The sequence below is a fragment of the Callithrix jacchus genome, chromosome X (genome assembly GCF_049354715.1).
Source record: "Callithrix jacchus isolate 240 chromosome X, calJac240_pri, whole genome shotgun sequence".
NCBI classification, from domain to species: domain Eukaryota; kingdom Metazoa; phylum Chordata; class Mammalia; order Primates; family Cebidae; genus Callithrix; species Callithrix jacchus.
In genome coordinates, this window is record NC_133524.1 from 31,402,854 (window position 1) to 31,429,289 (window position 26,436).

Here is a 26,436-nt window from a genome sequence, read left to right on the forward strand (position 1 = left end):
GTCGATTAATTTGTTACAATAGCAATTTAAAAAACGAATATCCTGCCTATTCATGCATTCATTCAGCTCCAGTTACAGCCATCAACTTGCAGTTTCCAGTTGCACTAGACCCTCTCATACTTCTGCCTGAACACTTTTATCCGTTTTCTTAGATCCTATCTTGTTCTTCAAAAGTTATTAAAACCAACACTTCCCCCTTGGAAGCTTTTCCTACATTGGGCTCTCCCACTGTCTAGAACTCCCTACCTTGTCTCCTTTTCAGCACTCACTAGAATTGTAATACTTGATCATCTTATTCCTGTTTGTGTCACTTTGCCAGGTTCTTACCTAATAAATGGCTTTGTTACTTGTTCCTTAGTTATCTTTCAGGTCTCCCTGACAATATGGTAAGTTTTCAGAGAGCAGAGGCCTACTCCCATGTGTGTACACACACATATGTTTTCCCTCCATATGCTTAATACACAGTGCTCCAACCCAAAAATAAAAAAAAAAAAAACAAAATAAAAACACAACTTCAAAGAAATATTCATTGAAAAAAAATGAACCAGTCTACTTTGTAACAAATTATTTCTTGGGAAGCAAAGGAAAGTAACCATACATTCTATTATACTATTTACTAACCTGCTATAATAAATTAAGCTCATTTATTCCATTAGTTTATGCCTCGAGAAAACCTCAATAGCACTTTTTTTCTAGTCAGAATTATCTGATTTTGATATTGATAGTCTTTTACTTCAACCACCAAATGCAGTAGCCAACATGACCAAAATGTATTCATACGTTTAACAAATATGAAATCATTGCCTACTATGTGCAAGTAACGTTTGGGGTGTGGAAAAGCATGTGGATAAATCAAAGCTCATGTTCTGGGCAGGGGATATACAAATAAATAGTATATCAAGCAAAACACTAAAAAGAAAAGATGAGATAACATAAGAGATTAATGAGTTGACTCCACTTGGAGCAGAAAAAATCTTTAATGAGACAAATAGAGTGATGAACAGAAACAGCAGGTGATAGTGGTTAAGAACCAACACTTTCGAGTTAAATGGAACTGAACTCAAATCCAGTTCCACTATCTACTGTGTGCCCTTGGACAAATTATTTAATTCTCTTGAGCCCAGCTGGCTTATCCATAAAATGGGGATAATAATAGACATTCCCCCTCATAAGGTTACTGTAAGAATCATGTAAGATAATTCATGTAAAATTCTTAACATGGTGCTAGACACAAAGCAAGCAATTAATACATTGCAGTTATTGTGATAGATTTAAAACAGTGAAACACATTTCCAAATAATTATTTCAAAACCATATTTCCTTACACAACAGTATAAATTGTGAAAAAACATATATCCAAATATATATATATATTCATTCACTCTACAAATACTGTGAAATGTAGGGGATTGCTCCATCCAGATTGCTCTTTTGGGGTGAGGAGCTCATTCCCTCAGTAGCTGCTTGGAATCTGGCTGCCGAAGACACAGTTGATTCCTACTTTGGGGATCGCCCTCCACTGAACTGTCTTGGCTAAGGTTACACCCTGCTCCTGGTAGATGCTGGAGTATAAAAGCTGACCCTCTTGTTTACATTTGTATCCATTTTGAAGGGTCACTCTAGCTCCAGGGCTCCCTGTGAAATGGACGAAGGCCTCTGTGGAAATCTCTTCTGCTTCCTTCACTCCATCACAGACGTTGTTACCAAGACCACTCCTCAAGGAACTTACTCACCAATTTCCATCTCAGAGTCCACCTCTCTAGCGAACCTGAATTAAGCCAAGCAACCACTACATGGACAACACACTTCTATTAGGTAGGGTTGGCAAACTTCTGTCAAGGGCCAGGCAGTAAGGGTTTTAGGCTTTGGTGAACCATATTCTCTATCACTTCTATTCATCTCTACCATTCTAGTGTGAAAGCAGCCAGAGACAACACATAAATAAAGGGACACTGCTATGTTCCAATAAAACTTTATTTTACGAACACTGAATTTGAATTGTATATAATTTTCACACATTACAAAATACCGTTACTATTTTGCTTTTGTGTTTTTTTCCAACCATTTGAAAGTTGGAAAAACCATTCTTTGCCTGTGGGAGTTCAAAAACAGGCAGCAGGCTAGATCCAGCCAATGGGCCATAGTTTGCCAACCCCTGAGCCAGAGGAAAGATGTGATGCAGAGCAGTGAAGCCCTCAGGAAGCTACTATTCTAGTGAATGAGTTTACAGAATTTGATATCATGGGACCCTACGGCTTGTAACCTTGTTCCAAGGATATGGAAGACCCCTTCCTGGCTCCAGGTCAGGAGGGCATGTAGAAAAGGAAGCGGAACAAAAGGGAAACAATAAGATTCGTAATTTCTTTTCTTTCTTTCCTTTGAGACAAAGTTTCACTCTTGTCACCTAGACTGGAGTACAATGACATGATCTCGGCTCACTGCAACCTCTGCCTCACAGGTTCAAGCGATTCTTCTGACTCAGCCTCCCGGGTAGCTGGGATTACAGGTGCCTGCCACCATACCCTGCTGATTTTTGTATTTTTAGTAGAGATGGGGTTTTACCACGTTGGCCAGGCTGGTCTTGAACTCTTGACATCAGGTGATCCACCTGCCTGAACCTCCCAGAGTGCTGGGATTACAGGCATGAGCCTGGCCTCATAATTTCTTTTGAAGCCTAATACCAAGAAAATCATACCCAGCAAAATAACACTAAATGGTTTAGTGCTATGTGGTGTTTTTAATTTAGACAACTTCATTTCTACCAGGAAACAGAAGTAGGAGATTTGAGCGGCTGTTTCGTGGCTGTGTCTGTAACTAAGTAACCATTCAAAAATAAAAACACAATTATAATTTCTCACAGTTTTAATATTTACAAAGATCATACCTTTAAAGGATCTGATACAGAATAGACAAAGGAGATATAAACAAATATTTTGAAAACTGTTTGGTCCTGTCTTTCTACCCAAATATAGCAGCTTTCTACAGTACATTTCCCTCAAAAAGAAGCAAGTTTGAGGAATTTATTTGGGTAACAAACATGTTCTTAGCTCTTTACCCTGAAACCTTTTGGCTTTTTGGTTTCATCTCATTTGGTTGTCTTTTTTTTCAATTCCTGTATTTCTTCAAATGAATTCACCTTTTCTTTCTTGACCATTTCTATTTTTGCTTCCTTGCTGTACATACCTCTCTTTGAAATCATTCCTTATGGCTCCTCTTACCATATTCCTTCATCAAGTGTAATATTATGAGATTCCCCCATGATTCACACATGACTTCCAGCTAACCTTTACTTCTCTAGCCCTTAACTCCCCTTCACCACTCTCTCCGGCACACCCTCAGAATAAGTGAATAAAGTGTTGCTTCATGTTTAAGTAGATGAGAGACAGTAATGGAAGCATCCTCTCTATGGATTTACATTGCTATACTGAGAAATACGGAGACTAGGAGTGCTGATTTCAGTTGACATCATTTGCAATAGACGGCCAAAGACTATATCTCTGGCTTTTGAGGTCTCTAGGTTCTTCTCTCTAGACACTTGAAGACTGATTTGGTCTACACTTGTCATGATGAGTTCAGACGCCAGAATCTGGGTAGGAGAACTGTCATGAAACACGGTGTCCATAATGTACTGTTTATATAACTCCTCAACCTTCTCCTCCAGGTACTCATTCAGTACAGCATTAGAAATAGGCTTCTGCATTTGCAAGCTGCTTTTCTCTTTGATGCTTGTTATTCTCCAGTAGGATGAGTACCGCTGGATAGGTTTTTGGGGAAAGTCACTGGGCTGCATAGAAATGGAATCCTCCATGGGTAAAGGAATCTCAGAGGACTTCAGCAAAGGGCCATGTTCAAAACTGCTCTCAGAGGGAAAATCTGTTGTCACTGAATTAATGGCCATCACCTGGCCCCCTGCAATATGTAAGTCATTGTAATTCTTGCAAATGCTTTTGCAAGAAGATGGAACCAAGTAGGTCTCTCTGCTGGCATCTCTGCATATTTCAACTGCAGCCAAGTTTGGGCTTTCAAACACAGGATTGGAGTTTGTCTGCAGCACTGTGACTCTCTGACTTCTGCTATGTTGGCTCTCTCTTGAATGCACTGAAGAGATAAACTTGCCAGATGATTTGCAGCTCACGTAGAGACTTCTGACTTCTGTTTCATCCACAGAGGAATAGGAAAGAGTAGCAACAGAATTTGATTCCTCTTCCTTTTCCTCAGCCACCTGCTCATTATAAGAGGCATGACTCCAGTGGATGTCATTCCAGTACTCAAGTCCACTGAGATACCCTTCTGACAGCATTCTGGAAGGAGAATCAATGAGTAAGAATGGAGAAAAAGAACATTGAAATTTTAGAAGTTGGCACTTGATATATCAAAAATAAGAACAATGAATAAATTTACTTCATTTATTCACCAAGCTCTTACTAATTCTGTGCCTACTGTGTACCAGGAGCATGGCATGTGCTAAGGATATAAAAATGAAAAGGACACAGTTTCATCCTTCAGGAAGTTTCCCACTGTAGGAAAAAAATAAAGATACAAACAATTCCAATATTATATCACTGAGGAATATAATAGTGATAGGTGCAAATGAAGTATGGGGGAGGTCCCTAAGTTAGCCTGGGGCAAAGGGGAAGAAGTCACAGGATGTGTCATAAGGAAGGTGACATTTCAGCTGAATGCTAAAGAGTAACTTAGGAGTTACAGCCATAGGAACAGAGTTATAAGAGAATATGGTGGCATGACCTATTCACCACATACAAAGAAGCAGAGCACAAGCAGAAGGCATTGGGAAAATCAGCTGAAATTGGATTGTGAAGAGCCTTGGCCGTCAGGCAAAAGCATTTACATTCTGCCCTATAGGAAATGAACAGTGATCTAAAAGTTGCAAATTGGAGAGAATCATGGCTGGTGACTTATGAGCAAACCAATGAGAAAATTTGTGGCAAATTCTACTGAAAACAAGTGCTGTGTCTTACTTGATTTGTATTGGGTCCCTGGGAGCTAACACAGTTATTGGCATTTCTACTGAGATTCAAAAGATATTTGTTAATTTGTGCTGAAGAATTTTCAACAATTACATGGTATGAAATTAATTCATGCTCAACACATCATAAAGAACCACAAAGCCTACCCTGCCTTTGTATCCCAGAATGAATTTATTTCTCTCTCCCTCCCCCTTCTCAGAATACATCCTGAAAATGTCTCTGTATCTAACTGATGTGCTTACCTCTTAGTTACCAAGGAGCTTTCCTGACCATGGACTTTCCCTACATCTGCCTCCCCATCCCCACCCCCAGCAATTGTTACTGGTCTGGAGTGGCTAGAACAGGCTAGAAACCAGCAGCTGCAGTTTCTAAAAACAGAACACACTGGCATTCCTGGCACTGGGGCATGAGCCAACAGCAAGGAAAACTGGTCCTCTTGGGCCTCAGGAGCTGGGCGTCTGAAACAGACCTGTCAACTTGAGCCTGAAATTGAAACGTCAAATAAGAAAAGGAAGATTATTTAAAAGGACAATACATAAAGGTCCTTTTAAATTTTTTTAACATCTCTTTTACATTCATGTAATTATTGTTTCCCAGGTAAATAAAATGTTTCCCTTTTTTTAAAAAAAATTGTATAAGGGTAAGGTTGTAAATGTTTATTTTCACTTTTGGAACTATTCCTGGTTTATCTAGCAAATCTCATTTTTTTTAATGTTTACTACATTCCGGGCACAGTTATGTACCATAAAGATACTAAGCTAAAGGTCTTCAACAAACCATGAAGTAATTACTGTATACTGAACACACTTATAAAAATAAAATTTTTAAAAGTTGCCCTTTCCTTAAAAATCTATGTGAAGTTCTGCCCTCAAACCTAATATCTAGGTGAAAAGGCCAAACTTACCTACATGGAAAGATAAGAAACAGATAAAGAGTCTATCATAAACACCTAATAAGGATGCAGTTACTTCCCCTCCCTCAACACCCTACCTCCACCCAAGCTGTAGCTGGAGCATTCCACCTTCAAGGCCTCAGAATATCATGGTAGAAAATCGGAGCAAAAATGATCATTTCACTTTTGAGTATCTATATGGGCTTTAGAAATTCCTGGCAGAAATAATCGTTTGAGAGAAATGACTTTTGAGAAACCATAACCTGAGCTTTTACACCTCAGAATCTAAAATCCTGAAGGACTTAAGGCATAATATTTATGCACTAATCATAAACTTAAGTAGACTGAGTCCTCCTTGGAGAGAAAAAGTATGTCTCCAGAGAAATTTGGGAGCCAAGAGTAGACAAGTTTGCAAAATTATCTCATGCCCAGCATGGTGCAGGAGCAGATGGAGAGAGAGCCACGTGGATCACCTGGGCAGGCCGGCATGAGGCTGCCTCATTAAGTCTACTCATCAGCATGCTGCTGAGAGCCCGAAATCCTGGAGAAGACCCAGAGTTGAGATGGAAAGATTACAGACATGATCCCCATAGACTACAAACCAGGGAGCAGATGAATGATAAGTTGCCATGGATACCATTATGGCTGCATGATGACAACCAAAGATATCCCCCACCCACTCCCATCTTCAGCTGACCCTATGGTTTTATATAAACAATCTAAAACTTAGAGGCACATCCAAGGAGGAGGGAGCCCTGAAGTGACTGAGGAAATCCTGATTGACAGTGAGTACTTTCCCACCACTCTGGAGAATGAACGTGAGCTCAAAAAAGATATCCAATTGAGATTGAAGAAAGCAAGGATCCCTAGGAAAGATAGCAGAATAGGCACATGCATGTATTTTTTTCTTCCTTTCCAAACTTCACCAAAACAGTAAATCGTTTTTCAAAAGATAGAATACACACACACACACAAAAGAACAGGAGAAGAAACCAGCACAATAACAAGGAAGCAGGAGATTGAGGATTTAGTGACTTAGGAGACCTGAGAAAACTGAATCTTACAAGAGCCATGGCGATATGGTTTGGCTGTGTCCCCACCTAAAGCCCATCTTGAATTGTAGTTCCCACGTGTCATTGGAGGGGCCAGGTGGAGATAATTGAATCATGATGTGACTCCCTCGTCCTGTTCTCATGATAGTGAGTTAGTTCTCACGAGATCCAATGGTTTTATAAGGGGTTTTCCCCTTCTCTGGGCACTCATTCTGTCGTCATGCTGCCCTGTGAGGAGTTGCCTTACCACCGTGATTGTGTTTCCTGAGGCCTCCTCAGCCCTGTGGAACTGAGTCAATTAAACCTCTTTCCTTTATAAATTACCCAGTCTCAGGCAGTTCTTTACAGCAACATGAGAACAGACTAATACACATGGGAAAAGCCAAGAGCCAATCTGATTTCAATTCCTCTATATGTTGAGGAACTGCTAGTACCACATACTTTTTTGGAGTGAGAGTAAAGGGGATATATCTGAAGTAAGAAAGACTGAAAGTCTATTTAAAGGGCGGCCAGAAACCCAAATCATCTTTCATACCTGGCCATGCAGCCAGGTGACATTCTCCATCCTTAACTCCCAAGAAAAACTTGAAATGTAGTCTCTGAAGAGTGAAACAGAGGGTCTCTGGAGTAGGGAATAGCAGCTGAGGGTAGAATTACTGAATTGATAATAGATCAATTAACCAAACATATGCATATTTTTGCTGAGATCCATGACCTCTTTCCCCTTAACTCAGCTCCAAGAATGCTGACAAGAAGAGTATTCACCTTCTAGGCAGGATATTGGGAAGAATGTTTTGGTGAATCTGACTTGTCTGAGAAGAAGAGAAACTGACATTAGAGGTTCCCCAACTCAACAGGCAACCAGATCATCCTTTATTTAAGCCCATAATTAACAGAGCTTATTGAGATTTTTAAGAATCTTTATCCTTAAATATGAGTAGAATTCTTAAACATCTCAGGAAAGGTCTGATATAAGAAAGACCAAAATAGTCATTTGGGGGAAACAAACTTAGAGCAGGGTGAAGAAGTTGGCAGATTCTATCATCAATATTCTTAAAAAGTTAAGGCAAATTATTATTTTGAAAGTAGAACAAAATTACAAGATGGAAAAAAAATTACAGAGGACCAGTCCAGGAGATCTATTATCTGAATAATAGGATGTTCAGAAAGAGAGACCAGAAAAAATAGGGGAAAAGTTCAAAGACACAATTTAAGAATATTTCCCAGAATGGAAGGACATAAGTTATCAAATTAGTCAGTGAAAATAGACCTATACCTCCTTTCATGAATGCGAAATGATAGAACACTTTGGACAAAAAGAAGTTCCTATAAGCTTCTAGAATGAAAAAAAGTCACAAAAAAAGACCAAGAACCAGAATCTTCAGACTTCTCAAGAGTCACATAAGAAACCATAAGACAATGAAAAAATGTCTACAAATTTAGAATTTTCATTCTACTAGTAATTTTCAACCTAGATTTTATGACCGAGTTATCAATTATGAGGATATAATAAAGATACTTTTAGGTTATAAGTTTCAAATAACTGAATTTCCAGGCACCTTTCTCAGAAAGTCAATAGAATATGTGCCCCACTGAAAGGAGTAAGTAAAACGATAAAATGGGGGCAAAGAACATAGGAAGAGGAGAGAAACAAACAGCCCTTAAACTCGAATAGCCCGAGCCCTTGTTCTGAATTCTGCAATTGTAAAGGGTCCCACTATGGCCATCCTTCAGTTGCACCTCTTGCAACAGGGAAAGGAGTTCCAGAGTCCAACATGATGGGAGGCCACCCAGCCTCAATACTGCTGCCTTCTAACTCACACTCCTGGTATTCAGGACCTCACAATTCCCTGGTCAGATTTCAGACCCAGTTACAGAGCCTGCACAGGCTATTCCACAGATCCATCATGATTAGGGCAGACTTAGGGGGACTGAACATGCACACACCCCTAGAACTAAAAGATGATGAAGAGGTGGTTTTTAGCTAGAGCTGTAGACAGAGCTTAGGTGTATGGGCTGAATGTAAAGGGTAGCCAGGACTTGGAAAAGAAGACAGAAGGGCTGAAGACTGAGGCTCCTCATCTTTTGTCTTAGGCCCCGGGAGTTGTGAATAGGAGACCTATCCATGACAACAGTAAAAAGACATTCCAGGATGAAAGCTGCATATGTAACAGGCTTAAAAGGCAACCAGGCTGATTAGAACAGATCAGAAGGCTCCTGAAGCTAAAGATAAAATTGAAGACAACTGAAAAGGTCTGACCATCATGAAATACAATTTATATAATTGGCTACAAACTTTGGGGATAAATTAGAAAAGCTAAGCACATGAAAAATCTAGACCAGCACTGTCCAACAGAGCTTTCCGGGATGATGTAATGGTCCATATCTGTGTTGTCCAAAATGGCAGCCAATAGCCACTTGTGGTTATTGGGCACTTGTAATATGGCTAAGGCAACTCAATGTTTAATTTAATTTATTTTTAATTAATTTTAATTGCCACATGACTACTCTATGGGACAGCAAAGACAAAATAGTGAACGTGACATTGTAAAATGTTTAAATAATAAAGACTGCTAATTATAATTGCAGTTTTGTTTTTCTTTTGTTTTTTTGTTTGTTCGTTTGTTTGTTTGTTTGAGACAGTCTCACTCTTTCACCCAGGCTGGAATGAAGTGGTGTGATCTTGCCTCACTGCAACCTCCACCTCGTGGGTTCAAGTGATTCTCATGCCTGAGCCTCCCAAGTAGCTGGGACCACAGATGTGCACCACCACTCCCAGCTAATTTTTGTATTTTTAGTAGAGACGAGGTTTCACCATGTTAGCCAGGATGGTCTTGAACTCCCGACCTCAAGTGATCTGCCTGCCTTGGTCTCCCAAAGTCCTGAGATTATAGGTGTGAGCCACTGCACCCGGCCTATAATTGCAATTTAAAGTTCATTGGTTGATTGCTGTCATATCATACTGTGACAGTTATTTTTTGCATACTAAAGTAACATCTGAGTAATTTGTTTCTGCGTTCCTTTCAAGGGATGTCAGAAAGGAGCTATCAAAAGATGGTAAACCAGGCCAGGCACAGTGGCTCAAGCCTGTAATCCCAGCGCTCTGGGAAACCGAGGTGGGCAGATCACCTGAGGTCAGGAGTTCGAGACCAGCCTGACCAACATAGTGAAACCCCATCTCTACTAAAAATACAAAAATGAGCTGGGCGTGGTGGCACATGCCTGTAATCCCAGCTACTCAGAAGGCTGAGGCAGGAGAATCGTTTGAACCCAGGATTTGGAGGTTGCAGTGAGCGGAGATCTCGCCACTGCACTCCATCCTGGGTGGCAGAGTGATACTCTGTCTCAAAAAAAAAAAAAAGGTAAAGCCAGAGCATAAACTGTTAGATGTTTGGTAATGAAATGGGACTAGAATACTTATTTGAGACTTTTTGTTTGATTCATTATTTTGAAACAAGGATGATATAGAATTTTTTTTAAGTTTTTTAAATGCCTCTATTTGGAGAAGTCTAGAATGCCTGTGTGAATTGTTCAAAGAAAAATCGTAAAGATAGTTTCATTTTAATTGTGCATTCTCTTAGGTCATCTCTGAGGTGACAAAGGTGCAATCCAATAGAACTTCTTGAAGTGACAAAAATGTACGGTATTTGTGCTTTCCAAATGATAGCCAATAGCTGCTTAAAATGTGGCTAGTGTGACTGAAATTTTAATTTGATTTAAATCTAATTTAATTTAAATAGCCACATTTGGCTAGTAGCTGCCATATAGACATCACAGATCTAGACAATTATAACCTCAAATCATAATTTTAAAAGTTGTGTAGCAGTAAAGCCAGGGACAGTGGCTCATGCCTGCAATCCAAGCACTTCGGGAGGCTGAAGCGGGAGGATCACTTGACCCAAGGAGTTTGAGACCAGCCTGGGCAATACAGAGAGATCCTATCTCTACAACAAATTTAAAAATTAGACAGGCGTAGTGGGCCTAGCTACTTGGGAGGCTGAGGTGGAAGGATGGCTTAAGCCCAGAAGTTCAAGGCAGCAGTGAGCTGTGATTGTGCCACTGTACTCCAACCTGGGCAACAGAGGGAGACCCTGTCTCAAAAAAAGAAAAAAGGTGGTCTACTACGTGGCTGAGTTATAAATAGCTTTCGTATAGTCATGATAATATAAAGCACTGAAAATGGAGCTAACTCAACTTAAAATATAACCACAGGGTGACCATAAAGTCAGTAAACAGAGATAAAATATTTTATCATATATAGCAGAGCGTTATGTACGCATAACATACTATTTTATCACATGCCGTACCGTGATACCAATAAAAATCATCCTAGGCATTTGCCTGTGAGTCCACACTAGGCACCCACTCCATATAGTGAGAGGAAAGGGACAGGGTTGTATATACTTAGTGGAGCCAGGGGAGAAAGGAGAGCTAAATCCTCCTCCTCATGATGACAAGTCAAGAAATAATGCCTCAAACTGAAAAATCCAAAAGTTGCAACACAAGCATGCTATTTAAAGAAATGATGGCAAATACCAACTAATTAGTTAAGGGAGATGAAAGTAGTTGCTTCTGGAAAAGGTAGCAAGGATGGCAGTTTTTCATAACAAACTTCTCAGAATTATTTGACCCAAATTATGTGCAAGTATAACTGTGATTAAATTTTTAATTAAAATAAAAGCTAAATATTTTAAAGTAACTAAGGGCCAGGTGCGGTGGCTCACACCTGTAATCCCAGCACTTTGGTAGTCCAAGGTGGGTGGATCACCTGAGGTCAAGAGTTCAAGACCAGCCTGGCCAACATGGTGAAACCCCATCTCTACTAAAGAACATGAAAATTAGCCGGGCGTGGTGGCAGGCGCCTGTAATACCAATTACTCAGGAGGATGAGGCAGGAGAATCACCCGAACTGGGGAGGCAGAGGTTGCAGTGAGTCAAGATCGTGCACTCCAGCCTGGGTGACAGAGCGAGACTCTGCCTTAAAATAAATAAATAAATAGTAACTAAGGGAGTGAGGGGAAAGGAGATGGCATTTCCTGCGCAGCTGTTTGTGGTTAAAGATAATGCATATTCTGAGGGTGAAGAAGAGAGACATTACTGTGTGAAAGGTTAATATTTCTTAGGCCCTACAGACAGAAAGGATTCAGATGGGCAATGAGAAGAGGGAAAACGCAGACAGAGAGAGAAGGGCAGCACATGTGAAGAGATTTGTGTTGTCAATTTCATATGGATCAGTAACAGACACCAATGTAGGTGGGGTACAAGCATTGTTTGTCAGTGTCATGCTAACCTAAGAGCCTTTCTTGAAATGCCCCAGTTTGCCAAATCCTCCTTTAGGACCCCTTATCCCAATTCAGACATACCCCAAGTCTCCCACTATTTATCTTATTTCTCTTCATATTAAACAACCAGCCCTAAGGAAGTCTTTCATTGTATGCGGATGAGGTTTATAAGTACTCCAGATAATCTCCACACTCCTTCATAACAATGAAGGAAAAGGGCCTAGAATTTTATTTTGAGTACAGTAATGGGGCCCTTTTCCTATTTGTTGTCAACTGAGAGGTTTGTTGGTATCTTAATTCCGGCAGAGTGAGAACCCCATCATTCTGATGTGTAGGGCCCAAGATAGACCAGTAAAGTGGTGGATCCAATGATGGAAAAGCAGAAAGTACATCCTGGTTTCTAGATGGACACGTCCCCAGCAAAAGGAGAAGATTCCTGGGAGGGAGGAGTGGGAGATAAGTTCAGGTCAGGGAGGTAAGTTGGGACATGCAAGACTGAGTATATTTGATTTATCCTATTGACAATACAACATTCTGGCAGGTAAAGAAGTTGATTCAATGCATCATGTAATATAGCAGTAAAGTGCAAAATTTATTTCAGCAGAGTGAGACTGGTGTTAAGGACCCAAGTTAGGAGGCTGCTGGATTCATCCCAGCCTGAGATCACCAGGAGAGGAGGCAGGAAGGAGGTAGGAGAAAAGAAAGAGAAAGAATGAATTTGAGAGAGCAAGACTCCCAGACATGGAAGTAAAGGAGAGAGAGGAGCCAAAAGTAATTCTGAGTGTGGGTATGCAGGGGAAATGGCACCATCATTGACCAAAATGGGAAGATGGGGAGGAGGAGCTGGGAAGGAAGCAATGGGTTTAGCTTAGCAATTCTTGAGCCTGACAAGAGACAGACTGTCTGGGTGCAAGTGTGTAATTGTCCATTGGAGATTCAGGTAGGGAGCCCATTAGAGAAGTTACTTAAAGTCCCACTAAGGTCACCTTCCACTTGCAGGCAGTAGGACCTTGTACTGGGGGCTCAAGGAGCTTTCTAGTGTTTGGAACTACTTCTGTTAGGAGCCCACCTGGAACAGTACAAGGAGGTAGGAGCAGCAGCAAGGGCTTTCTTTGTAAAGACTACAAGAGCTTTGAATGCATTAAACCAGTCACATTTTAAAAATCTACATTCAAAGGTAAAATTTAATTTTATACTCATTCAGGCGATATATATATGTGGTGTATATATTACCTAGAACATCTTATCTGCAAATGTCTTCTGGTGTCTTTTCCTTCACACTTAACAAATCATGGAGAATTGTATATATTTTATAAAATATATATGTGTGTGTCCGTAAACACACATGCACACATATATGTATGAAGAGAGAGAGAAGGAGAGAGAGAGAGAAAGAGAGAGAGAGAGACAGAGAGCATGCACTAGTATTTAAGAGAACAGAGTTCTAGCTCTGATTTTGTCACTAGCAGTGGTTTTAGTTTAGTTATTGCCAAATCTGTAAAATCACTAACATAGTATTAGCTACAACCCAGATAATGTTCTAAGTGCTTTTTGTGTACTAAATTAATTGATCATCACAAAAACTCGTTATTATGCTCGTTTTACAGATGACAAAATTGAGTAATGGGTCCAAAATCGCCAGCAGTCAGGAAACAGAGCCCAAGTTCATGTTCTTAACCTCTCAGAGACTCAACTTCTCATCTGTAAATTGAGAATGTGGGATTAAATTATGTCTAGAGTACCATCAAACTTTAAACTTGAATGAGATTATGAAGAATTAAGCATTAATCAGAATCGAAATTAATTTCTGAAAATTAGCAGCAGAGGGCAGCAGAGAGAACACTAAGGAGGCTTTTAAAAAGACCTTTCCAAAGCTATGCAGAGAAATAATGCATAAAACTTATAAATAAAAACACATACATTAACACACTTAATATTCATAGTTACTTTAATTTCCTAGTTTGGGCCCTTTGTTTCAATTCATCTTCCACTTTAATGCACTTAAAAGGGCCCATTCAAGGCCGGAGGCAGTAGCTGACGCCTATAATCCCAGCAGTTTCAGAGGCCGAGGCAGGCAGATCACCTGAGGTCAGGAGTTTGAAACCAGACTGACCTATATGGAGAAACCCTGTTTTTACTAAAAATTCAAAATTAGCCGGGCCTGGTGGCGCATGCCTATGTTCTCAGCTACTTGAGAGGCTGAGGCAGGAGAATTGCTTGAACCCGGGAGGCTGAGATTGTGGTGAGCCAAGATCGCACCATTGCACTCCAGCCTGGGCAACAAGAGCCAAACTCCATCTCAAAAAAAAAAAAGGAGGGGGGGAGGCAAGGGCATTAAGCAGGATGTGGTGGCTCACGCCTGTAATCTCAACACTTTGGGAGGCCAAGGCGGGCAGATCACCTGAGGTCAGGAGTTCGAGACCAGCCTGGTCAACATGGTGAAAACCCCTCTTTACTAAAAATACAAAAAATTATCTGGGCGTGGTGGCAAGTGCTTGTAATCCCAGCTACTCAGTAGGCTGAAGCAGGAGAATCACTGGAACATGGGCAGCAGAGGTTGCAGTGAGCAGAGATTGGGCCGCACCGCTAGAATAAAAACAGCATTGCACATCACAATATCCTAAAATTTTACACTAGAGAAATCAAGAAATGTTAATTGGGTTTATTTTGACTGCTTGTTGGCATTTTTCTTAATAATTTTCATTATTTTTGAAATTCTAATATCACTTGATCTCTTCAAAGGAATATAAAAGGTACACTTCAAACAAATATTAACATATTTGTTAGACTTGATTTCATCTGAGACACCAAAATTTTACCCAATGGATGACTTCAATTGTTCAATGATATTTTTCACTTGAATTCTTGTTTCTCATCTTAGAGAAGCTAACTAAATAAAGCTATACATATGTAAAGCTATATATATTATATATTTTTAAATATAATTTATACATATATAATGTATAAAATTCTGTCTGATCGGCTAAGTGTGAAGGAAAAGACACCTGAGAACATTTGCAGAGGAGATGTTCTAGGCAAATTTAGCCCACATTAATCATTACCAGATAGGGGAATGCCAAAATTAACCTTATGTGCAAATTCTCAACTTAGAAATATGTGCTAAAGTGCAGTGCCTTGTTAAATCATTTACTTGCTTTTCAGAAGAAACTGCAATGGACGTTCTTCTTTCTAGACAAGCATTTACACAGTTTTCCAGAAAGCCGTTGTCATCACTTCTTCACACAGACACATTTTTTCCGATGTATTTTTTAAAAATTGACAGATAAAACTATATGAATTTCTCATGTATAACATATTTTGAAGTGTATATATTGTGAAATGGCAAAATCTATCTAATTAATATATATATTACTTCACAGTTATTTTTGTGGTGAGAATACTTATATATTCAGTTTCTCATTATTTCTCAAGAATATGATATGTCATCAACTATGGTCACCATGCCGTACAAGAGATCTTTTGAACTTAACCCTTCTATAGAACTATAATTTTTTGTATCCTTTGAGTATGCTGATCAAAGGACATTCTTTTAATTTACATCTAAACAACACGAGCATGGAGTCAAAGAGAAAACCTAAAGAGAGAAGAACTTTATAAGGGGAAACATTTAAAAAACCTAAGTTAGGGATCAGCAAACTTTTTTTATACAGGGCCAGAGAGTTAGCATTTTAGACTTTGCAAGTCATAGAAACTCTGTTGCAACCCTGTTAGCGTAGCAGGAAAGTAATCATAGACAATATGCAAACAAATGACTGTGTCTGTGCTCCTACTAAAGTTGACAAAAACAGGGAGGGGGCCAATATGGTCCTGGGCTGTGGTTTGCCTACCCTTAACCTAAGTCAAAAAGCAGATGCAATAAATGGAATAGGCATCATAATAATGACAACTGTATGCCACGTGCTTTCCAGACATAGCCTCTAACCTGCCAACAACACTGCACATTAAGTATTCTCATCATCTAGATATGATAATATCTTTAAAAAATCTTTAAATTTTTTTGTTCTTTATCATAATCTACATTTTCCAAATAAGAAAACTGAGTTTTAGATATGATAAATACCCTTCCAAGGTCACACAGCTACTAAGTACGTACAGGCAAGATTCAAGCCCAAGTTTATAAACTCCAAAGTATGTGTTCTGTTCTTAGAACATATCACACTATTGTACAGTGAGCAGTTAATATCGTGCAGTCATAATAACAAGCAATTAGTCCTTCCAGGAAAAGGGCATCAGCCCTGATTCCATGTAGTAACAACAGCACTTGCCAAATAAAATAATGAAGGTGCAATGAAGAGCAGAAAGAAAGGCTCCAGGGGAAAGCCAGCACTCACCCCAATTTGTCCCAATTTTGTATCAATGCTCATATATCTTCGAGGAATACAATTGATTTTGTATAGCCCATGATGGTGGAAAGCAGTCCAATCCCATTGCCACCATTTGTGTGTGGCCACAAGAAATTTTTGCGTCCATCTCAATCCAGCCTCTTTGGGTGTCTTAAAAAAACCCTCTGGGTTTTTTTGTTGTGTGTGTGTGTGTTTCGAGATGGTGTCTTGCTCTGTCGCCAGGCTGGAGTGCAGTGGCACAGTCTCAGCTCACTACAACCTTGGCCTCCTGAGTTTAAGTAATTCTCCTGCCTCAGCCTCCCTAGTAGCTGGGACTACAGGCATGCACCACCACGCCCAGCTAACTTTTGTATTTTTACTAGAGACAGGGTTTCACCATGTTGGCCAGGCTGGTCTCGATTTCCTGACCTCGTGATCTGCTCCTCTCGGCCTCCCAAAGTTCTGGGATTATAGGCGTGAGGCACCATACCCGGCCTTCTCTGGTTTTTTATTCTAACCATATGAACATTTTCCTAAACCATGCCTCTGCTATAGCCTGGCATCACCTCATCTTTAATATTGCAACCATCTTCCACAGGGTTATTTAATATTACAGGCTGAACGTGGCAGCTCATGCCTGTAATCCCAGCACTTTGGGAGGCTGAGGTGGGTGGATCACCTGAGGTTAGATGTTTGAGACCAGCCTGACCAATATGGTGAAACCTTGTCTCTACTAAAAATACAAAAGTTAGCTGGGTGTGGTGGCATGAGCCTGTAATCCCAGCTACTCAGGAGGCTGAGACAGGAGAATTGCTTGAATCCAGGAGGCAGAGGTTCAGTGAGCCATGATCACAACACTGCACTCCAGCCTGGGTGACAGAACAAGACTCCATCTCAAAAACTAATAATAATAATAATACAGATCCCCTGTTTAAATACAAACCAGATCCCATCACCTCAGGGATAAAGTCCATACAGTATAGGCCTGTGATTGGTGCTCCTTGTCTGTCTTCCTAATCTCATCTCTGCCTGTTCCCCACAGGACCCAGGACCCCAGTCATGCTGATCCCTTCCCAGTTCACCTGAGCCCATGCCTAGCCCAGGGATTTGTGCATTTTTGTCTTCTGTCCTGACAGTTCTGGTTCCCTGTCCATCCTCTGGTCCACCACCCATAACCTTCAAGTCTCATCTCATATGTTAACATTTCAGAACCCTTGGCCATCTATTCAGAATCCTTGTATCTGAATTAGAAAAATATTCTAGGTTCTTCTCTCCCCTACCTCAACGTGTTCATCAGGATTGCATGAAACTTTAATAAAACAGAAAAGATAAATCACTGGAATAGCCTTTGGAAAGAAGGAAAAATTGACATGAGCAAAAGGAAAACAAGATTGAGGCTTGGTGGAGAGTGTGGGAATTTTGGATGATGAGGCAAAACAGATCCTGCCTCTTGAAGAACATTTTGGAGGTGTGCGAACTAAGACACCCAAAGAGGCTGGATTGAGATGGACGCAAAAATTTCTTGTGGCCACACACAAATGGTGGCAATGGGATTGGACTGCTTTCCACCATCATGGGCTATAACATCTTGGAATTATAGACAAGAAAACATCTGTTATCTGCCGTTTCATGGAAGATCTTGAACCTAGCTCGCTGGGGTGCAGTCTGCTTTCTACCTGTCAACATGTCTGCTTATATAGAAATAACTTTTAACAGTTTTGAAATAGTACATCTAAAGACACATCTTAGTTTAGTAAATCATTTCTCTTGACGGGCACTGAGGTTTGTCTTGCTTTTCCACTATGTGTAATTATTGCTGCCTCTGTGAGTATTTCCAGAGGCCAGATTTGGAGCAGCAGAATTACCGTATCAAAGCTATTGCCAAATTTCCTTTCAAGTAGCTTGGATCAATTTATTCTCTCACCAACAACGCTTGAGATTTTCATTGACATTTGTTAGCACATTATTATTTTTTTAATTTTCCAGTTAAATGAGCCAATTTATGTTTGTCCTCAAATTAGAAAGTGAACTATCTCTTTAAGATTATATGTAGGTCACTTGTTATTTTTTAATACCTTCAAAACTCAAAAACCTGTATTTCGTTTCTTCACCTCTATATTATATTACCCTATAATATAAATTCTAAATCCCATAATTCCAATCTAAACTTTTTAAGACCTTATTTATTTGGGGGCCTTGCAGATAAACTGCTGAAAAATGATCACTGAAAAACCTGAATTTTTTTGTACATGATTTAATTATGATAATGTAACCAAATCTGTATTACATGTTCTATTTTTTTTTTCAGTGAATGATGCAAGAACTTTATCTAAAACGAAAGGCCTACCTGTATAAAATAGCATATGCAGTTTCTTTACTCTTATCTTTAAAAATACCTGTTCTTTAGAGCTGAAAATAATCACTTACTCACATACCTTAGGTTATCTCCGTATTATTTCAACTTGTATTGAATTGATTGATGAATGCTCTAAGATATTGCTCAATAATATTTCAATTTCTGTTATGAATCATATAATTTGGGATTATCTATTCTTCTATCAAATATGAAGTGGTTCTTACTTAACAAATTAATTTCTGAAAGTGTAACTTGATGGCTAACACAATCATTAATTAAAATCCTCTTTTCTTCATATTAATATTACCAAGTAAATAAATAATTTTGTGTTTGGTTTTGCCTCGACTTTATGACCAAAGTTAATGGCTACTTCCAAAGACTATCTGGAGTGTGAATTTTCTTACTTCAGAAGATGTGAACTTCCATGCAGAAATATTAGTAAATATATTTTTGTCATAGTTTGGATTTTTCTTCATACTCCTTGATATATTACAAATTGAAAAATTAAACCTTATGGATACTTTTTAAATTACTTTCAATGTATTTTGATGCAAAATGAGAGGACTGAAAAAATAAGAAATCTATCATAGTAGTATTATGTTGATATTAAATTTCCTTGGTGTTATAATTGTTAATTATGTTAATTTTGCCAATTATCATTACTGTTTTCTTAATTGTAGGCATGACAACTGCAAATTCAATGCAAGATTCTTGATTGGATTCTGGATTAAAAAATAAAAAAGCTCTAAAGGACTTGTGGATAATTGGGAAAATTTGAATGTGCGTCTCATATTAGATAATAGTATTGTGTCAATGTTATGTTTCTGTGGTGTTGTAATTGTGTTACAGAAGACTGCCCTTATTTTTAGGAGACACATGCTCAAGAATTTAGGGTGACATGTGTCCTAAAGTCAGCAACATACTTTCAACACATTCAGGGAAAAAAACTGTGCATAAAACTGTGCATATGTGTATGTGTGTGTGATTATATATATATGGAAAGAGACAGGCAGAGAAGGACAAAGCAAGAGAGAAAGTAAGTGCAGCAAAATGATACAACTGATTAACATACATGATGGAAAAATGCATGTTCGTTGTACTATTCTTTCAATTTTTATATAGATTTGAAACATTAGTTCTAAAGAAAAATTGGGAGGGGAAATAACCATATTTAGTTAATGAAGGCATATTTCCATTGCATAATATTTATTAAGAGCCTAGACAACATCTTATGTATCTGAAATAATTATTATATATGTGATGGTAAATGTTTAAGCGACTTGTTATAAATACTTCAACCATCACTTCGCTCTGAGATAACAGAATGAGTGTACTACCTTTCAATACCTCCAAAATTCCCCGGATGTTTGACACAGACTTCAAATACTCCTCAATCCTCCAGAAGCTTCTCAAGCTCAGAAACAATTCTCTCACACTGACCTATGGAAGAAAAGTTATAAAAATATCAACACAAATATTCTGTCCCAACCAGGTCTATATTTAAGCACAGATTCATTTGCACAAGACAAAGAATATTTGAGTGAGTCTAAAAATAATTCAAACAAAAGTCCACCCGTACACGTGCTATCTTTAATACCAAAAGGGAGGCTTTCCCCAAATCACCCAGATGAAAGTCGAAAAGCATCCTCACTATAGATAGCATTCATTTTGAATACATCCTGCCACACAGAAAAACACTATCACAAGCTTGCTGAACTGAATAATTGAGAGTCAAACCCAATTGGAAATGACTGTGATTGTGTTCATCTCTAAAACTGCGTCACCATAACTGAATTCAAGAGCTGTGTTGTCCCTGCAAAATCCTACTTAGGTTTTTAGGCCTTCTTTTAAAAATGCAGAAGCTAAACCAGTGTAGCAATCGGTGAAAGAGGACTGCAAAAATCATACAATAAATATTTGAACAGGCCAGTTAGAAACTGTAGGTAAAAAAAATTTGTATTTTAGAAATGTTAAAATGTGGACATAAAGAGGTAAGAAAATGAAGTATTGGGCTTGATTTTTTTTTTCGATTCCATTAATGATTGCTTAAACTCCCACTTGCCACTGATATGGTAAGCTAGAAAAGCATTTTAGATGTCGTAAGAATGAATCTGCCCTCTGGTGATAAAGGGCTAAGAAAGCGTGGAAGACAAATGACAAGAAATAATAGCAGAGTTGTAGGGCCCTTTGCCTTCTTTTTCTTACCTTCACTAACCAATCTGCTCATTCGATCCGGCAGAAACCCCGCAATTGACCAGAGAGACGAACAAGCCAGCCAGTGCTCTTTCCGGAAATTTTCACAAGCCTTTCACAGATGAGACCAGGAGACTAAGCTGCTCATTGCAAAGCCATTCTTTTTATAACTGATCCCATGGAAAAAGAGTTGTTTTCGCTCAAGTCTGATTTGTGCTCAAGAGGCAGTGGGAAGTCCCGGGAAGTGGAGAGGCAATAACTGACAAAGCCACATCAAGCCACAGAATGGTGTTTCTTCCCCTTTTTTTGAAAAATGAAACCTATCTATGAAACTGTCTCTTATTAAAATAGTTTATGGTTACATATTTTGTAAGAACCCTAGCAACAGAATTAAATTTTCTTTATAGAACAGTAAATTATCTGGGATCCTTTGCCCCAAAGAGAGCCAATGTCAGATATTACTTTAGAAAATTCTGTTTCATTACTAATATATAATTTTTAAGAAGTATTATTTCTCAGGCTGGGCACAGTGGCTCACGCCTGTAATCCCAGCACTTTGGGAGGCCGAGGCGGGTGGATCACGAAGTCAAGAGATCGAGACCATCTTGGTCAACATGGTGAAACCCAATCTCTACTAAAAATACAAAAACTTAACTGGGCATGGTGGCGTGTTCCTGTAATCCCAGCTACTCAGGAGGCTGAGGCATGAGAATTGCCTGAACCCAGGAGGCGGAGGTTGTGGTGAGCCAAGATCGCTCCATTGCACTCCAGCCTGGGTAACAAGAGTGAAACTCCATCTCAAAAAAAAAAAAAAAAAAAAAAAGAAGTATTATTTCTCAATGGTACCTATAATTTTTAAACATGTAAATGAAAAAAAGTTTTCTCTCTCCAATTACCAAAGGTCAAAACAATAATACATTGTGTGGGCAAAGTTGTGAAGAAACAAGCACTCTCAAATACTGTTGATGAGATGGCAAATATATACTTAGAGAGAAATTTCCCAGTATTTATAAAATACAAATACTCATACCCTTTGACCCAACAATTCTATTTTTATAAATGTATCCAAGCTATATATTTGCACTTGTACACAAAGACTTACATGAAAAGGTACTTGTTGCAGCATTGCTTGAGAAAGTAAATGACTAGAAAAAATTGTATCCATAAATAAGATATTGGCCAAATAAACGAGAATGTATGCACACTTAAAATCCTATGCAGGCTGGGCACGGTGGCTCACACCTGTAATCCCAGCACTTTGGGAGGCTGAAGCAAGTGGATCACTTGAGGTCAGGAGTTCGAGATCAGCCTGGCTAACATGGTGAAACACTGTTTCTACTAAAAATACAAGAATTAGCTGGGCGTGGTGGCAGGCACCTGTAATCCCAGCTACTCAGAGGCTGAGGCATAAGAATCGGTTGAACCCAGTAGGTGGAGATTGCAGTGAGCCGACATTGCAGTGAGCAGAGATCGTGCCACTGCACTCTAGCCTGGGCGACAGAACAAGACTCTGTCAAAAAAAAGTCCTATGCAGTTGTTAGAGTGAGGGGTTTTATGTCTAACAATAAGAAAAGATCTCTAACATATGTTGTTTAGCAAGAACTCACGTTCTAGTTTGTAGTTTTAAAGAATACACACACACACACACATATGTGCGTATGCTTATATAACAAAATAGTTCCTTTAAAAATTTTTTATTTTAATGTTTGTGGGTATACAGTAGGTGTATATATTTATGGAGTACATAAGATATTTTGATACATTCATATGATGCATAATAATTACATCATGAAAAATGAGGTACCTGTCCCCTCAAGCATTTATCTTGTTACAAACAATCCAATTATACTTTTAGTTATACTAAAATGTAAAATAAAGTATTATTCACTACAGTCCTCCTGTTGTGCTATTAAATACTCAGTCTTATTCATTCTTTCTATTTTTTGTACCCATTAACCATCCCTACCTCCCCCCAGCCCCCCACTACCTTTCCCAGCCTCTAGAAACCATCCTTCTACTCCCTATGTCCATGAGTTCCATTGTTTTGATTTTTAGGTCCCACAAATAAGAGAGAACATGTAATGTTTGTCTTTCTGTGCCTTGCTTATTTCACTTTAATTAATGACCTTCAGGCCAGGTGCAGTGGCTCATGCCTGTAATCCCAGCACTTTGAGAGGCCAAGGTGGGCGAATCCCCTGAGGTCAAGGTTTCAAGACTAGCCTGACTGACATGGAGAAACCCCGTCTCTACTAAAAATACAAAATTAGCTGGGCATGGGTAATCCCAGCTACTCAGGAGGCTGAGACAGGAAAATCGCATGAACCTGGGAGGTGGAGTGAGCTGAGATGGCGCCATTGTACTCCAGCCTGGGCAACAAGAGCAAACCTCTGTCTCAAAAAAAAACATATGATCTCCAGTTCCATTCATGTTGTTGCAAATGAAAGGACCTTATTCTTTTTTGTGGTTGAATAGTACTCTATTCAGTGGTATAAGTACCACATTTTCTTTATCCATTAACCTGTTGATGAACACTTTAGGTTGCTTCTAAATCTTAGCTATTGTGAACTATGCTGCAACAAACATGTGAGTGCAGATATCTCTTCGATACATTGATGTCCTTTCTTTTAGGTATATACTCAGCAATCGGATTGCTGGATGATATGGTTGCTCAATTTTTAGTTTTTTGAGGAACCTCCAAATTGTTCTCCATAGTGGTTGTACTAATTTACATTCCCACCAACAGTGTATGAGAGTTCCCTTTTCTTCATAACCTCGCCAGCATTTATTATTCCCTGTCTAGAATATTTCTTTTTCTATACAATACACAAGAAATCAGAAATAAGAAATTGTGTTTCATGGACAAGACTCATTTTTCATTCAACACCTTTTTGAAATGTATATGAGTATGTATTATTTTTTCATTTTAAAAACTAGTATTTTTAAGTCATATTTAACTTCGATCATACAGCCCAAATGTATTATAATCTATGTGTTTTCTGGAGGACAGACAAGTCTATCTGCAAATGGCTCAGTTCTTCTCGTCCAAAAGCAGAAATATTGAGGATTTCAAAATCATTTAACTGGTTTACCAGTTTGTTTTTTTTTTTTACTGCTTCAAGTTAACCAACAATGAATAACCCTGCCCAAATTTTAACTACTTCATTGTGTTTTTCTACCTAACTCCAATCAAAGATAAGTTCTATGGATACTAAAAAAAAAAAACAAAGCTATGTTCTAAACCCTTAAGAGGTGAACAGTGTCACTTAATGAGTTTGATTTTGTTTACTTTTTTTCAATGACTTATCTTAAAATGCCATACATTTAAAAGTATACTAGCATTTTTATTTTTGTTAGTCTTAACAATTTTCTGCAGTTTTTTTCAGGAAACATAACTTAAATCCAGTTTAGAAGGCACGCTCTCATATATGAGCCATAATAAGGACAGTTTCTCAACTAGTCCTGAATCTGGCTTGACCTACCATCAAAAGAAACACCAGACTCATTGTCCCATGGGCAGATTCAGTTACAATGTAATCTTACAAAATCAGGTTCAAGAATGACCTCAGACATTTGTAGCTCATCAGGAATTTAGCTGTGACCAGGAGAACATAGCATCTTTAGGGCCAAACATTGACTAATTTCACTTTAGCGTAGCTTCAACCACATGATATAACACATGATATACTTCAACCATGAGATACCATAGAGTAGGTCTTAACTACCTCCAGAAACACTTTACGGTGGATTACCAAGAACTCATCTGGAAGTACAATGAAATAACCATTGTGGGGTGATTCCATCTTCCTCAGGTTGTCTTAAGTCGCACTTACTGTTTTATTCAAATACAATATGCAGAATTTTGATTAGGCCCACTCTTGATTTTGTCTTAAGTTTCTCCTTTGATGGAAAACCCTTCTTTGCAGAAAAACAAAATTCTATAATGAAAAAGTAGGCACTATGTCAAGCTAGCCTACTATTTCTACTATTTTTCATTTGGTAAAACCTGATCATATAAAATCAGCTTTAAACTGGCTACAATAAAATAGAATTCCATCCCTTGTAGCTGAAATCTTGTACTTTTCTATTACTCTGCTGAATAGTAGGTAAAAGTTATTGCCTCGATATCGGTGCCTCTAAAATGGGCATTATTCCTATTATTTGATTACTTTTCCTGCTGTACAAAACATCCTCCAAGTTATTTCCATTATAATAGCATCCCTCCTAGCTCACCCTCAATCCTCACCAGGTTTTCTCCACCCTGGCTACCCTCTATTCGCCTCTTAAGTGCTCCTAGTAGCACTGTAAATTCCTGAACAGTATGTTTTTCTGTCATAGCCTACTTGCCAATTTCCAGTCCCGTATAAAATCCATTATTGCCTTTCCATAAATAGAGAAAGGTATATATAAGTATATATTAAATATATATGTATATAGAGAGACACACAACAGAACAATTACAAATTTGTTCCAACAAACATCAACTATCTCAGGATAAATTCTTTGTCTTGTATATAGAGAGACACACAACAGAACAATTACAAATTTGTTCCAACAAACATCAACTATCTCAGGATAAATTCTTTGTCTTCCTGAAGTATCCTCTCTGACCACTCTCAATACTCCAATGACTCAACTGAACCTATTTTCTCAAAGTTGCCAAAGCTCGTTAATCATCAAGTCTAATAGCTTTATCTTTTTCAATAGTTTGTTTTTTAAGAAATTATATACATGTTTTAAAAAACTGTAAATGGTACAAAAATATAGTTTTGCATCAATTAACAACAGGAATCCATTCTGAGAAATGCAGCATTTGGTGTTTTCATTGTATGAACATCACAGAGTGTACTTAAAAAATCTAGATGGTATAGACTAGTGCACACCTAGGCTGTATGGTATAGCCCATTGCTCCTAGGCTACAAAACTATACTGCATGTGACTGTACTGAATACTGTAGGCAAATGTAACACAGTGGTAAGTATTTGTGTATCTAAACATACCTAAACATAGAAAAGGGGCCGGGCATGGTGGCTCACACCTGTAAGCACAGCACTTTGGGAGGCCGAGGTGGGCAGATGACAAGGTCAGGAGATCGAAACCATCCTGGCCAACATGGTGAAACCCTGTCTCTACTAAAAAATACAAAAAAAAAATTAGCTGGGAGTGGTGGTGCATGCCTGTAATCTCAGCTACTCCAGAGGCTGAGGCAGGAGAATCGCTTAAACCAGGGAGTCGGAGGTTGCAGTGAGCCAAGATTGCACCACTGCACTCCAACCTGCAGACAGAGCAAGACTTCATCCAAAAGAAAAAAAAAAACATAGAAAAGCTAAGGT

The 26,436-nt window shown here is 38.7% G+C and overlaps 1 protein-coding gene across 1 annotated transcript; it reads right to left on the reverse strand.

Moving 5' to 3' along the window:
- Positions 1–1,964: 1,964 nt before the first annotated feature.
- TASL (TLR adaptor interacting with endolysosomal SLC15A4) lies at positions 1,965–21,243 on the reverse strand. The gene is made up of 3 exons (XM_008989108.4): positions 21,119–21,243; positions 20,251–20,353; positions 1,965–4,301 (listed from the first exon to the last, which is right to left on the reverse strand). The coding sequence occupies exon 3, from the start codon at positions 4,298–4,300 to the stop codon at positions 3,404–3,406; it is 897 nt and encodes a 298-aa protein (XP_008987356.1). The 5' UTR covers position 4,301; positions 20,251–20,353; positions 21,119–21,243; the 3' UTR covers positions 1,965–3,403.
- Positions 21,244–26,436: the final 5,193 nt, after the last annotated feature.

Bases quoted from the DNA above. Each gene is read 5' to 3' on its own strand.
- TASL (XM_008989108.4), bottom strand. From the start codon at position 4,300: ATGCTGTCAGAAGGGTATCTCAGTGGACTTGAGTACTGGAATGACATC.